The sequence below is a fragment of the Leuciscus leuciscus genome (genome assembly GCF_965113295.1).
Source record: "Leuciscus leuciscus genome assembly, chromosome: 5".
NCBI lineage: Eukaryota > Metazoa > Chordata > Actinopteri > Cypriniformes > Leuciscidae > Leuciscus > Leuciscus leuciscus.
This window is the reverse complement of record NC_138729.1, coordinates 40,114,259-40,130,053: the sequence shown is the minus strand read 5'-3', so window position 1 is coordinate 40,130,053 and position 15,795 is coordinate 40,114,259. Positions and strand designations below refer to the sequence as shown.

Below are 15,795 nucleotides of genomic sequence, written 5' to 3'. Positions count from 1 at the left end.
GGTGACTAAAGGAGAAGTTTTGAAGGAAGTATTATTCTCTTTTTTCCTTGCATTTACAAAGAATGCTGGCTGGAGTGTTCAAGCTTCAAAAAGCATTTCACAAATGCACAATAAAAGTATCATAAAATTAGCATATGACTTTAATCCAAGTCTTCTGAAGTCATACTGTACAATAGCTTGTGTGACAAACAGACTGACATTTACATTTTCCAATTTGTGAGTGAATCATACAGACCTGTTTTGTGAACCAGATCAACCGATTCAACTCAAAAGAACCAATCGGACATTTCTAAAGAATGTTTTTACAGAAAAATGCAGCATACAGGTTTGGAACAAATTTTCATTTTGGGAGAACTGTGCCTTTAAGCCATATTCCTTGTGGAAACTGGTTGGTCCCCACAGTGTAATTGATTTCAGGTTTTGTTATCCTTGTAGGGACATTTGGATTGCACAGTGATAGCAAAATCTGACCCACACGCACACACACACACATACTGATGACCTGATCTGGAGTCCCAAACACTGGGGAAAAAAAGAAGACAAAATTAAAAATAGATTTTCATAAATACACAAGCCTGTCACAGATTCTATTCACCCTGAAACCATGTCCTGCATAACTCCCTCGCCCTCTCTTTCTCTCACACACTCTGTTTCTACACAAAGTCACGGATATGATGTCTAATCTCTTGAAGGATGTTTCTCGGATTAAGATCTCATTAAAATCTCAAATTATACTCTTATACCTAGAAATCTCTGCCTCAGCGCAACTTTCCAGTGCATTAGCCTTGCTACTTGTCCAACCTCATTCTCATCAATGGAAAGGCTTAGTTTAGGGATCCTGCTGCCCGGGTACACAACTCGTGTGTGCGCGCGTGTGTGTGTTGCTACGGCTGTGTGTTTAAAGAAATAGAGAAATCAGAAGAACACTGATGACGCAGATGTTGCACACACACACACACACACACACACACACACACACACACACACACACACACACACACACACACACCTGCCCACAAATACACAAACATACAAACTTCCATCTTCTCTTTCCTTCCTCTCAGTGTCATCCAATCTATTTTAGCCTCTCTCACTTTCTCTCTCACCCTCTCCTCCCAGAGCAATCTGGGTTTTTTTTTTTGGTGGTGGTGGTGGGGGGGGGGGGGGGGGGGGGTGTCTGTTCTTCTCTCCTGTCCTCTAATGAAAAGTGACGTCTCATTTTATGCTTCATGACTCAACCCCACTGAACAGTGAAGATAAACAAGATACTGTGTAAAAGGTGTCAGCATCTTACACCAAAAAACAAACCCTTGCAGGTGATATTAATACAACATTCACCAATCTCTTTTACTTGGGTATTTCCAATTATTATATTCACCTATCCTTCTCAGATGTACTATTCACAAGTTTGCCTGCCCATCCAGTCTTAATAGTTAATGGTAAACAAACTTGGCTTGCTGTCCATAGATATGTATACATAAATGCCACACCTCTCCGAATCAATGATGCCACAACATTGCACGGCTTCTGGTTGTGAAGACATGTGGATAACCTTTCACAGGTAAGAATGTGTTGATTTGTGTTTTCATATGTATTAACTCAATATTACAGGTTTTTATAGTATGGTAACTTTTTAATGTCGTATTAGCTGATGCCTTCGTCTTCTTGTATTGTGTTAGTTAAGCAAATCATCTGCTATTGCAGTCTATTGTAGATATAGATATTAATATATGCGTCTAACTACGGTTGTAGACGCAGTCAACTTGCTCTCGAGTGATCAAGGACCATCTCTGACCATTCCAATATGGCGGACGGCTTACATATAGCGGTCCATAGAAACACCCACTAATGAGGCATATATATATAATGTTGATGTCCTTGACAGAGGCTCGAACCTGAGGCTCGGCTCGAGCTCCGAGCTCAACTCACCTATAACAGTACTATGTAGAGGAAGAATGAGAGAAATAGAGGAGGAGATGGGGATGTGGAGGGATGCCGGAGGAATTGTCGCTGGGACGGTGCAATGACTGCTGCTTATATACACTCATAATGATGATTGACAAGGCTGAATGATTAGGCTCCTCCCAAGACACAAATCTACGTTCAGAACTTCATTTAAAATATCTGCGATAAGTTCACAATTAGCAACTGGTCAAAACATAGCAAAGCAAATAGGCTGCATTTGGGAGCTACCACAAGCTCAAATTGGAATCTGCGGTTTCTGTTTGCTGTGCCGCTACTAAATATATTGCAACATTGCAAAATAAATTGCACTGTATAGTAATTTTAGGTCCTTGAAGGTAAGGGAAACATTTGCAGAAACCTGATAAATGACAACATATGCAAAACGGTCTATAGTTTTCAAGTATACAGTCACATACAGATATGAACTTCAACACACACACAAACAAATATATATATATATATATATATATACACACACACACACACACACACACACAGACACACACACACTCAGTAAAAAAAGAAACATCCTCAAACTTTCTACTGCTTTTATTTCCAGCAAATTTCTTAACACGCGTAAATATTAGATTCAACTGAGACATAAACTGAACGAATTTCATACATTTGACGAACAGAAATGGAATGAGTCCCTGAACAAAGTGTGGGTTAATATTAAAAGTAGCAGATAGTATCTAGTGTGGCCACCAGCCGCTTTAAATGCTACAGTGCATCTCATCCTCAAGTTCTCGGACACATCTGGGGGACATATGGTTACACAAGGTTTGGCGCTGCAAGGATGATCAGCTGTATAATTTTCCACAAGTTGGTATGATTCTTTAGGGTCTTCTTGTAAAGTTTGTAACATACTTTGGTTAAAATTCTTCACTGGTTGTGTAAAACAACACCCTTTTTACCTCCTCAAACACAGCTCTGTTCACAGCGACCTGTTTTGGTGCATGCTCACCCCACCCCTCTCTTCCATACGGGGTGTCAACGTAAAGACAATATACACATATACAAATGGCTGAGGGCAGAAACATGCTAATACGGGACAGTCCGTCAGTGGTCGTGGGCGGACCAATATGACATCATATTGCTCAGAAAATGGAAACGGCTTGATTATTGAGTGTTTAGACTTTTTGAGGATAACAAATTATTTTTACAATGATTTTTTTCATTGTATGGTGGTTGTGTCCACACACTGCAAAGAGACATTTATATGCAAACACCATATAAAAGTGAATTTTGCATCAGAAGATCCCTTTAAAGATTGTTCCACAGGTGCACGTGCAATAATTGTTTATGATGAAAAACATCATTTAAACCCGTTTTGTAGTCTGGAATTGCATGGTGATCTGATTTCCTAAAGAAAAGTAGAAAAACAATTATTATTTATGAAATGATTTACTCTCGTTAATGCACAAAACAAATACTTCTGTCATCTATTGTCAACATGCATCAGTGCTTGTTGGAATGAGGTCATTTACTTACCAGAATCAAAATGTGTGCTGTATATCATACAGTTGCTAGTTGGTATCCAGCCTTCTCACTTCACTGCTGCAATCCAGGCATCACATCATTTTTCATAAATCTAAACACTTTCATTTCCTAAAGTAGGTTAGTTTCTGGCCAGAGGGAGCATCCAGCCACCGAGCAACATGGACCTAATTTTAATTTTGATATTTGTAATAGCAGGATTAAATAAATGATCGCAATCCGACAGTGCATCAAGCGCCTCCCGCCGATGTTTTGAATGCGCTCAACAACTAACGTTGAGCGGAAACGTCCAAGGAACAAAGACATCACTTCCTTAAACCGACGAATAGCCGTTGAAATTGTCTATATGTAGAATTCAGAACCTTTTGTTATTAGCAACACCGGTGGCCATTAAGTGAACTGCAGCCAGCAACTTATTGCTCGTGCTTGCATTCATCTCGTGTAAACGTAACGTACTAGACTGAACGTGATTTAAGGCCCTGATATAATCATAGTGAAGTTCTTTTTCGTTCTTCGCTTAGAACACAACAAAAAATACAGCGGTTAAGAAAGCATCCGATCATAGCGATCTGGATATTTGCAGCAGTTCTGCGATTCACCAGCATCTTGCCGACAGATGTGGTAGTTAAAATGACACTGTTATGATAGTTTGATTATTATTATTATTATTACTATAGATGATATTCATCTGGTTATGTAAGGCTATAGTTTGAATTAATCCCTTTTCTTAAGGTTAATCCAGGTGAAACCGGCTAGAGTCCTCCACATATAAAATCAGTCTACAGGCCTTTATAGACAACCTAGGAAGTCGGGGAAGTCTCGTTTTTTAAGTTTTGTAACAAGCTGTTCACACATTGGCAATACAAAGGCGATTAATACATGAAAATTCTTACATATACTCCCTTTAAAGGTGAAGTGTGTAGGTTTTGTGCTTCTAGCAGCACCCAACAGAGTTGAAAAATAAATAAACAACAATGGGTAAGTCCTGCCAACAATTCATGTTATTGATTGAGCAATAAGCTTACATGTCGGACTGTTCAAAAGGAAAAAAAGAATTGTGATTGCCACAACTGACTGCAAACAGTAATTTTTTTTATTTGATGCTGCTAATGCCGCAGAAATTACACACTGCAATCGGAATAACATTTTTTTTTTTAAATGCGTTCCTCAGATTTGAGCTGTATTTGTTTTTATATATGTAACTTTCAGCTCTGCTGTACGCTGCTGATTCTCGTATGCAGGCACAGTTTGTGTTGTGCGTGTGGACTGTGAATAAACAGTGAGCAATGATTTCTGATGACACGAGAGCTTCAGGTCTCAGCAGGAGAGAGACGCCAAACCTGCAGGCCAGCGCCACCAACTGGTGTGACATAATGCTTTCAGACTCTACCCCATCTATCTCTCTCACACTCATTCTCTTCCTGTCTATTTCTCCTTGTCCTTTCTCAGTGTTGCATAAGAGATGCCCAAAGGGTCAGAATAAAGACATGCTGTACAGATTGATATAGTGTGTGTGTGTGTGTGTGTGTGTGTGTGTGTGTGTGTGTGTGTGTGTGTGTGTGTGTGTGTGTGTGTGTGTGTGTGTGTGTGTGTGTGTGTGTGTGTGTGTGTGTGTGTGTGTGTGTGTGTGTGTGTGTATTTAATATGTATGTCTGTGTAGACACAGGTGATATTCTCTGTACAGCGAAGAGATCTTCTCACACCTGTCATGCCCGAGAGTGGCTTACACAACCTGCCATCTGCGTAAGTGTGTTTTTGGGGAGGAAGGGGGGATAGATGACTGTTAGAAAAGAGAGGAAAGAGAGAAAGTAAAGGGGGAACTGAGAAATGCACTTATGAAGCTCTATGTATGTAGCCAAAGTTACGACCAAGTTACATAAAAGTCCCATTAAAGAGCGCTCCAACTTCACGAACACACTCCTCTCTCATAAGCACATCTCTATCCTACACCTCCTTTTATCCCTTCACCTATGATCCACTAAAAGGGTTTATGTTCATATTTCAGTACTAAGCTTGGGATTTCTCAGAAAGAAAACCAATAGATCACACACAAGCAAAAAGTTTGAGCTTATGACCACAACTGCAGTGGACTTACAATCCAGATGCTTCATCAACAATATGATAGCAGTTTTAAACACTCTATTGCATGCATTATGAAAAAACGTAAAAAATAAAACCTGACTTGCATAAAATGCCATTAAAATTATTACTGTTAAAATCAAGAACAATTTTTAAAAGATAATATTTTGAGGGTCCTTGTTAGGTATGTTGCCTTGAGGCAACAATGTCGCAATGTAAAGAAATTGGCTGATGTCACAATTCTAAAAACAAAATCTAACACAACTAGGTCCTAAATTCAATGTATTTAACAAATATATTTAAATGTTGTTATACAAAATTTATAAATATATTAAATCTAAATTAATAACTACAAATAAATGTAAATATATTTAACATAAATATACATGATTCTCCATGTACTGTTCAAAAGTTTGGAGTTAGTTGGTCGATTTTTGTAATGTTTTTGAAAGAAGTCTCTTATTTATTTGATCAAGTAAAAACAATAATATTGTGAAATAATGTTATAAATTTGACTATATTGTAAAATGTAATTTATTCCTGTGATGCAAAGCTGAATTTTCAGCATCTTTACTCCAGTCTTCAGTATCACATGATCCTTCAGAAATCATTCTAATATGCTGATTTGGTTCAATAGAATCATTTCTTATTGTTAAAATAATAATAATAATATTTATTTGTAAACGTTTCCAAAGCATTAACAAAAAGTTTCATATAATTACAAAGTTATAACTTTTTTCACAACAATAGCCCTTTCCGCCGAAATAATTAAACATACATAAAAATATTAATATAACAATAATAGTAATAAAAATAATAAATATATAAAAATATATATAGGTAAGTAAACTTTAGTATAATGTGCACGTTAACAAATGAACATAATATCCTTGTAGGAACATTTCTTATTATAATCAATGTTAGAAAAACATTGAATGATAGTGTATTTAATCTGCATAATAAGTAATAATTTGAAATGTAGATTTAAAAGATAACATATACTCATATATAAGCTTTATAGGTCATTTAAGTTAATTCATGAAAATGCAATGGAAGAAATTGCATTCATGTCCATTTTATTGGCATCATGTGCTTGCAATGTGAAGAGAATGGATTTGTTACCCAGAGGGAATGTCGCGCAATAGAGGGTTAATCTTTAGTTATGGGCAAGGACATCACCCCCCGGATAGCTAGCGGCGAATCTGCATGTATATGCATATTATCAAGCATGTCTGTGCTAGCACACCATTAATATTTCATTTTTACTGCGCAGCATGTTCATAATGCCTTCTTTAGTTTTATTCATAATATTTCAATACATTTTGCTCATGATATTAGATCTAGGTTTTATAGTATCACTGACACTATGGAGAGAGAAAAGTTGGTGTTTGAACTGGGACCCCACTAAAGGCCAACTGACACTACACCGATAGACGCCAACTAACACGGACAACACCAGATTACACTACGTCACTTCTCAGACTTTCGGCGAAAACAAACACCAACCAACAGCAACAGTCTTCTGCCATTGGTCAGCGCCTGTCGGTGCAGTGTAAAACCCCTGACACACTTTAAGCACTGGTTGGAGGTGGAGAAGAGATGCTGAAAGAATAGCTGAAGCGCTTATATAATGGTGTTGTGATTGAGGGTTTATTGTTTAAACTTCTGTTTGAAAATCTATTTTTGAGTTTTCCTTCTCTCTAGCTCTCTTTATGTATACAAATGTGATTAAACGGATCTTTAACAGTCAATGGCCCTGTTTACACCTGGTATTAAGATGCATTTTGGTCGATCGGATTCGGATCACAAGTAGACGAGGGAGACACATTCCCGTTTACACCTAGTGTTTTAATCCGTCTCTTGTCCACTTTTGACCACTTCTGTCGTGATTTCTTCGAGGGGATGGTCTATGGGTGGGTAAATGTATGGGCTTTTTCAGATCATTCGATCTAATGGATGAAATAAGCTCACGCAATTTTCATATGAACATTTCCGGAGATGACAGAAAAACATACGGAGAGCAGCAGCTTTCGTTTCTGCCCTGACAGCCGCAAGACAACTCTGAGCGTTGGTGAGGAACGGTGAGAGAACATTGTGCTTGGTACGTTTCTCTTACGAGAGGTCTCTCGTACTGCGTAAGATATCTTACGCTAGGGGAAAATCCTTTTCCGCGAGATATTGAAGCCAAAAATTATCCTTAATTTTGTAATAATGCAAAACGCGTTGCAGCAGCAATGCAGACATAGGCGAGACAGCTCGCGCGCCTATTGGCTGCTCTGCGGCAACTGCAGCAGCCTATCGAGCGAGGCCTGGCGTGACGTCAGACCCAATCAGGGCACTTCGCGCCCGCTGCGTCACGTCCCGCCGAAATGGGCGTGGTCTAGGCCTATAAATATCGCTCGCAGGCAGCTATTATCTGATTTTTCATCCTTCAAGCGAAGCACACGCATCGCTGGAGCTGGATTAGAAGCCGCGCCGTCGAGAGAGAGCACCTTCAGCGGGACGAGTCACTGAAGTCGCTGGCCGCGCCGCCTTCCTTGCCTTCCTGCTGCGCTTTCCGGCATTATATCCTTTCTCTGCTACTGTGTTTATGTATGTGTGTGTGCTCGCCGCCGCGACACACACTCCCATTGCACTAAAAGAGCTGGGCGTCTTTTTCAAGACGCCCCTTTTCCTGATCACGCAGCTCTCGCACTCGCTGACGGCGACTGCCCTCACTGCGAGTTAGGTACTGCCTATGGTGACTCTGAGGACTCACCTGGCATCCTTCTCCGAGACTGCTCCTCCGCCCCCCCCCCAACCCGCAAAGCTTGCCGGTTCGCCCGCTTGCCTTGCCTGCTTGGGGGACGATACCTGTTCTCCCTCTGTTCGAGCCGCGCACACCGCGCCGCTCACAGAGGATGTCAGGAGCGGGCGGTCACGGGGCTAGCTTTCTCTCTCCCTCTGTTCAAGCCGCGCAAACTGCGCCGCTCACAAGGGAGGCTGGAAGCGGACGGTCGGGGTTAGTTTTTCTTTACGTTATAAGAAAGCTACCCTGCCTTCTGCGCCCCATTCATGCGTCACTCACCGGCGAAAGGAGAAAGATGTGTTTTTTAGTCCCTCCGAGGATGGACTGACCTTCAATTTCTCATACATATTCCCAGTTCCCTGATCATGCGACTGGAAATATCAATATTGCAGCAGGCGAGCCTGTTTTAATACAAGCGCGCCTGCAAGCATACGCCGAAGAAAGCATGTGACGCTCTTATATGCTCGTGCATCCGAAAACCTTTGCGTTCCCCCCCTGTGGCTCAGTGGCGGAATCATTGGTTTTTCTCACGAGAGACCGGAGTTCGAATCCCGGTCTAGCGGCAGTTTAAAATTATGCCGCCAATGCTTCGCTCTGTCAGTTCCCTGAAAAGCGACTGCAGACGTGCATTTTGCAGCCAACGAGCGCGTTGCACAACCCGCTCGCCTGCACCCAAACACCGTTTCTATGGTTTCCGTGCGTCACTGGCGAAAGGAGAAAAGAGCGTTTTCTGGTCCCCCCGCGGATGGACCGACCTCCTCTTTCTCGTACATTTCTCATTCCCCTCTGAAGTTCGGGCGACTGGAAATGTCTGTATTGCAGTGAGCAAGCCTGTTGTAATACACGCATGCCTGCAAACAAACGCCAGCACGTTGACGCTCTCTTATAATACTCGCGCTAACTGAGTTACAATGTGTCTCCCCCTGTGGCCCAGTGGCAGACTCTCAGGTTTTTGCACGCGAGAGACCCGCGTTCGATCCCCGGGTCTACCGGCAGATAAAATTATGCCGTCAATGCTCGCTCTGTCAGTTCCCTGAAAAGGCGACTGCAGATGTGTATTTTGCAGCCAACGAGCGCGTTGTACAACCCGCTCGCCTGCACCAAAACACCGTTTCTATGGTGTTCCGTGCGTCACTGGCGTAAGGAAAAAAGGGAGTTTTTCTGGTCCCGCTGCGGACGGACCAACCTCCTTTTTCCTATACATTTCCCATTCCCCTCTGGAATTCAGGCGACTGGAAATGTCAATATTGCAGTGAACAAGCCTGTTGTAATGCACGCAGGCCTGCAATAAACGCCAGCATGTTGACGCTCTCTGTTTCTATGGCAACTTCTCGCTCGTTCAGTTCCAGTAAATGTGACTGTTCCAGTGTATCCTGCAGTAAACAAGTCGGTTCTGTCACCCGCTTGCCTGCACACAAACGCCGTTTTTACGGCTACCCAGATAAATCCCATAAGTGTGAATTTTTTTCTGGTGTCCCGGCCACGGCCGATGGTGCTTTATGTGTAAGAAGAATGCCCACTGCCCAGTGCCCATCTCTGCACACAAGCACAGCCCGTCACACAGGGCTCGCGCACATGAATCGGCTCAGACCGATTGCGCTTCAAACATGGTGAATGTGCCCACTAACACCACGTTATGCATGTCTCACGGTTTCTGTAAAAACGAAACCAACGTGCACTCGCTTCACGCAAGCGAACGATGCTTTCGGTGTGATAAATGTGCCCGCTGTCCCGCGCCCACATCCACACATAGACATGACAGTTCCCACGGGAACCGCCCAGCCCTCCCCCTCGCGGTTAACCACCGCAGAGGAGTCGAGCGCGGGCAATCTGCCCGCTGTCATCAGCGCGCCCCATGCCTCAAATGTCACGAGCGACACGCTTGTGTTACAGCACACCGAAGCTTCTCCATCGCTGAGCGAGCGGAGCGCGCTTCGTATTCGACCCCTAGCTATCCATGCAGACGCATGGGCAAAGCTACCCGGGGTTTCGAAGTGGGTGCTGAACATTATAGAAAGAGGCTATTCGCTGCAGTTTCGCCGACGCCCTCGCCGCTATGTGGCGCGCGTCGAGACCACGGTAAAAACAGAAGTAGCACATCTACTTCGAGCCGAGGTGACGAAACTATTGAGCAAAGGGGCCATAGAACCTCTCTCTCAAGATCAGAGCGAGGGAGGGCTATACAGCAGATAATTCCTGGTACCGAAAAAAGACGGGGGTCTCAGACCCATACTAGATCTAAGGCAACTGAACAAAGTGCTTGTGAAGCGACAGTTCAGGATGCTCACGACCAGGCAAATCCTTGTGCAGATTCGCCAAGGAGATTGGTTTGTGTCAATAGATCTGAAAGACGCGTGTTTTCAAATACAGATAGCGTCACGTCACAGGCGATATTTGAGATTCGCCTTCGAGGGCCAGGCATATCAGTACACAGTCCTGCCGTTCGGTTTGTCCCTAGCACCCCGTACATTTACGAAGTGCATGGATGCGGCGCTCGCACCCCTCAGAATGAGAGGCATGCGAGTGCTGAACTATTTGGACGATTGGCTGATTCTAGCGCAATCTCGCGCAGTGCTCATAGAACACACGACCATTTTACTCGATCACCTCGAGGATTTGGGTCTGAGTGTCAATTGGGCGAAGAGCTCCCTGTCACCCAGTCAGAAAATATCTTTCCTGGGCACAGAACTGGACTCACTATCCATGATAGCGCGACTATCACAACAGCGCGCGGTAGACATTCGACGCACAGCGAACTCTTTTCGCTGCGGCGCGTCTGTCCCGCTCAAGAGATTTCAGAAGATGCTAGGTCTCATGGCCTAAGCATCGTCAGTGCTCCAGCTGGGTCTGCTCCGCATGCGCCCGCTGCGAAGCGTGGGCACCCGGTTTGCTTCGCCTCAGGGTCAATCAGAAATGCGTTACAGCTCTGAAACCCTGGAAAGCGAACGACTGGTACCAATCAGGTGTAAGCCTGGGGACTTCCTCGAGGGTGAAAGTGGTGTCCACGGACGCGTCCACCTCGGGATGGGGAGCGCTGCTCGAGGGCAGACCGTTCTTCGGCCAGTGGTCAGAACGGGAGAAGCTCCTGCACATAAACTGCCTCGAAATGCTGGCAGTAGACAACGCGCTGACGCGTTTTTGTCCCCAAATAAAAGGTCACCACGTCTTGGTCCGTTCGGACAACATGTCTGTGGTGTCCTACATAAATCGCCAGGGCGGCATCAGATCCGAGAAACTGTACAGGCTTGCAGAACGCCTCCTGGTATGGGCTCAGTGCAACCTGCGCTCGCTCAGAGCAGCGCACGTGCCAGGGATCGTGAATATAGGACCAGACAGACTGTCCAGGAACAATGTTCCGGCAGGCGAATGGTCTCTACACCCACAGACAGTCCAACTGCTGTGGAAGAAATTCGGCAGAGCGGAAGTGGACCTGTTTGCGTCTCAAGAAAACGCTCACTGTCAAGAATTTTTCTCCAAGAGCAGGAGCGCGCTGGCCCATGTGTGGCCCCGCCGCCCGCTCTATGCTTTTCCCCCCGTCTCTCTCCTGCCTCAGGTGATAGAACGGATCAGGGAAGAAGGATGCTCAGTACTGCTGGTAGCACCGTTCTGGAAAAACCAACCTTGGTTCCCAGCCGTGATGCAGTTAGCAAGTACTGCCCCGTGGCCAGTACCAGTGAGGAGAGATCTCCTCTCACAGGCCCGCGGCTCGATCTGGCATCCTCACCCGGAACTATGGTCCCTTCATGTCTGGGCCATCAACGGGTACATGTTGGACTCCCTAAAGGAGTATTAAACACGATCACGCAGGCTAGAGCTCCGTCTACAAGACGACTCTATTCTTCGAAATGGTCAGTGTTTTCGGGCTGGTGCACAGCCCGTGGTGTGTCACCCACAAACTGTGATGTGACGGAGGTGCTTTCCTTCCTACAAGAGCTGTTGGATGGGGGCAGGGCCCCCTCCACGCTCAAAGTTTATGTGGCGGCTATAGCAGCGTTCTCAGAAACAACGCTTGGTCAGTCAATAGGAAGGAACGATTTAGTCATCCGCTTCCTTAGAGGAGCTAAGAGACTGAATCCTCCCAGACCTCCCTCAGTCCCCGTATGGGACCTTTCTACGGTTCTGGAAGCCATGAAAGGTGCGCCATTTGAGCCTTTACAGTCAATCGATTTGAAACACCTGTTTTTCAAAACGGTGTTTTTGCTGGCTCTCGCTTCAGTGAAGCGCATAGGGGATCTGCACGCGCTCTCTGTGAGCGCGGCGTGCATGGAGTTTGGGCCCAATGACTCAAAAGTTATACTCAAACCTAAGCACGGTTATGTTCCAAAATCCCTCAACACACCGTTTAGGGCGCAGATTATCTCTCTGTCAGCCCTACCGGTCCCTGATGAGGAAAGAGACGCGAGCCTCCTTTGCCCAGTCAGGGCATTACGAGCTTATGTGTCTCGCTCGTCTGTTTTCAGACAGACGGAACAGCTCTTTGTTTCGTTTAGCGGACGTTCTAAGGGACTAGCCGCGTCGAAACAGAGCCTATCCAGATGGATAGTTGATGCTATAGCGCTGGCATACGCCTCCAAGGGCATGCAGTGCCCTTTGGGTGTCAGAGCGCATTCCACGAGAGGCATGGCCTCTTCGTGGGCCTGGTCAAGTGGGATTGCCTTGCAAGATATTTGTATGGCGGCAGGCTGGGCCTCCCCGTCTACATTTATAAGGTTTTATAACCTAGAGGTTCCCGCCCTGCAGGCCAGGCTGCTGTCGGTCTAAACTACCAGTATTATCTGACCTGATGCGTTCAGCTCAGAATGCTGCGTTTACTGAGCACAGCTCAATTTTCGACAGTTTAAAGCTGGGCAAACTGTGTAAGACCCACATTTTTTCCCATCAGTTCAGGCCGTACCCCGCCCTGTCTGTATGATGAAATTTGCGTCCCTTCGACGCTACTTTATGTGGAAAAGTGAGGCTGCACCCCTCCTTCTTCCCGGACTCTCTGTGAGTTCACTGAGTGATTGTGCACTATATGTACCCCGGGCTTTCGCCCTTGGGTCTTTGGTGTCAGATCTCAGCATGCACGGCGTTTTACATTGGGTCCCCTAGCGTAAGATATCTTACGCAGTACGAGAGACCTCTCGTAAGAGAACGTACTCGGTTACTAACGTAACCTCGGTTCTCTCTAGAAGAGGGAACGAGTACTGCGTATCTTGCCGTGCATGCACACGCTCTGGTTGCTTCGATGATGAAAAACCAGATAATAGCTGCCTGCGAGCGATATTTATAGGCCTAGACCACGCCCATTTCGGCGGGACGTGACGCAGCGGGCGCGAAGTGCCCTGATTGGGTCTGACGTCACGCCAGGCCTCGCTCGATAGGCTGCTGCAGTTGCCGCAGAGCAGCCAATAGGCGCGCGAGCTGTCTCGCCTATGTCTGCATTGCTGCTGCAACGCGTTTTGCATTATTACAAAATTAAGGATAATTTTTGGCTTCAATATCTCGCGGAAAAGGATTTTCCCCTAGCGTAAGATATCTTACGCAGTACTCGTTCCCTCTTCTAGAGAGAACCGAGGTTACGTTAGTAACCGAGTACGTTTTCGTCTTCAAACCAAACTTGGGTCTTCAGCCGACAAAGTTTAAATCCCGTCTGGCTAGCACGCTTCCCATAATGTTTACGCATTAGGTCAGTAGGCGGTCTTTTTGGCTGTTCGAACGCATTCGACCACATGACTCTGGAAGTGGTCGAAAGTGGACAAGCTCAAAACGTTTTAGACCCGGTTTACACCTGTATTTAGCGTCGTCCTCTTGTGATCCGATTGACCAAAACGCATCTTAATACGAGGTGTAAACAGGACCAGAGAGGCTCAAATTAAGACCAACATCTGTTCAAGTCACAGTCAAATAGAAATAAACAAGATGTCACCAAATACTGTCAGAAAAGAGGGGAATATTGATAGTTGTCATCGTTAAATGTTATAATTGAGTGAGCATTACATTACATTAACAATATCTTTTTCCTATTTCAGTATTTTCAGACAGACCCAGACTGTCACCGGCATGAAGATAAGTTGCCATGGAAGCGAGGCGCAGCGACTGTGGCGGAAACAAAACGTTGGAACACAGCGACAGCATGTGAGCAGTAAGCGATGGGATGCATTCAACGGTCAAACGGTAAGCAGTGGTTTTGAAAAAACGCACCTTAGCCGTGGCGTTTGTGAGGCGTGATGCAGCGACAGGGTTGATATAAAAAAGCTGTTTGGTTTGAGGGGGGTGGGACTCCACCTTAGAGAAACAACAACAGCAACACAAACAAGAGTTTGGGTTCAAGATGGAGGTTAAAGGGAAGAATGCGACCTCTTCTGACTGATTATCTGAAAATGTGTCAACTAAATATCTGCAGATTTATTCTATTGTTCATTTCTCGAACAGGCCTGAATGTTGCATCTCTTTTAAACAGCTTTATCTGACTGCTATTCAGTTAGAAACAGTATTGGATATGAAAACAGCTGGGTTAAACAGATTTGGTTCTGCAGGTGTGTATTAGACAGGTATTTGTTAGACAGGTGGGCATCAGACAGCTATATGTCAGACAGGAAAGTGTTTAAAATCTAAGAAAGTGTTCAAACTCACCCTGACGAAGCTGGCAGGAAACCAGCCCTCCTCCTCGTCGATTTGACCCCACCACCAGTCTTTATTCGAGGCATCCAACACCTTGATGACATCACCTGCCTTGAAGGCCAGCTCCCGGTCAGCCATGGTCACATGGTCCCATACTGCCTCGGCATTCACTACAGAGCCCCCACTGACCAACTACAGAAAGATAGAAAGAGAGGCGCAGGATAAGCCACAGGAAGACAACAGTTACATAACATCAGAAACATTCTGGATTAACATCAAACAGTCACATGCTGGCTTCCACTCCACAGTCAGCGCTCTGGAAACAAAAATGACAGGGGTGTTGAGCTATAACGCTGCATCTCATTTGGGTTTGCCCTGTTTCTCTAACTGCTTTGGCTCAGTTTTGAAACAAAAGGTGTAGATCAGGTTGCAACTTGCTAGTATAGACACAACACCCCTATTCTCTGTATTTACGTTGATAGGCCTTATTAGAATATTACAGTTTTTCTCAATCGCTTCGGCACATTTTTCAAAACAGTCTTAACATTCTCTAAACTGCAAGTGCAATTGTCACAACTGTTTGCTGGAACATCAGAACTCTATTGCGTGTCTGCGAAACGTAGTAACTCACTCAAAACATTTCAATCATGCTTCAAAACCTAGTTATTGTGTCAATAAAGTCTTAGGCACATTAGTATTTTCACCCCCCCAAAAATGGTTTTAAGACAGTTATTTATATATTTTGCAGTAGTGTATTAATATACATTTGTTAGTGTAAATATTAATTTACATTTCCAAACATTACTTTTGCCATTAATTGTAATAATCCAGTGATATTTTTGTATGGACAAGGAGTGACAAGA

The 15,795-nt window shown here is 44.6% G+C and overlaps 1 protein-coding gene across 3 annotated transcripts in view; it reads right to left on the bottom strand.

Moving 5' to 3' along the window:
- Window positions 1–15,795, bottom strand: part of arhgef9a (Cdc42 guanine nucleotide exchange factor (GEF) 9a) — a 34,478-nt gene that overhangs the window by 10,156 nt on the left and 8,527 nt on the right. For 2 of the 3 annotated variants that reach the window (XM_082170333.1, XM_082170335.1), the window contains exons 2-3: window positions 14,945–15,124; window positions 14,513–14,596 (exon numbers count right to left, since the gene is read on the bottom strand). In XM_082170333.1, the coding sequence (XP_082026459.1) occupies window positions 14,513–14,596; window positions 14,945–15,124 (264 nt within the window). The remainder of the gene's footprint in view (window positions 1–14,512; window positions 14,597–14,944; window positions 15,125–15,795) is intronic. The other variant, XM_082170334.1, reaches the window with a different exon arrangement.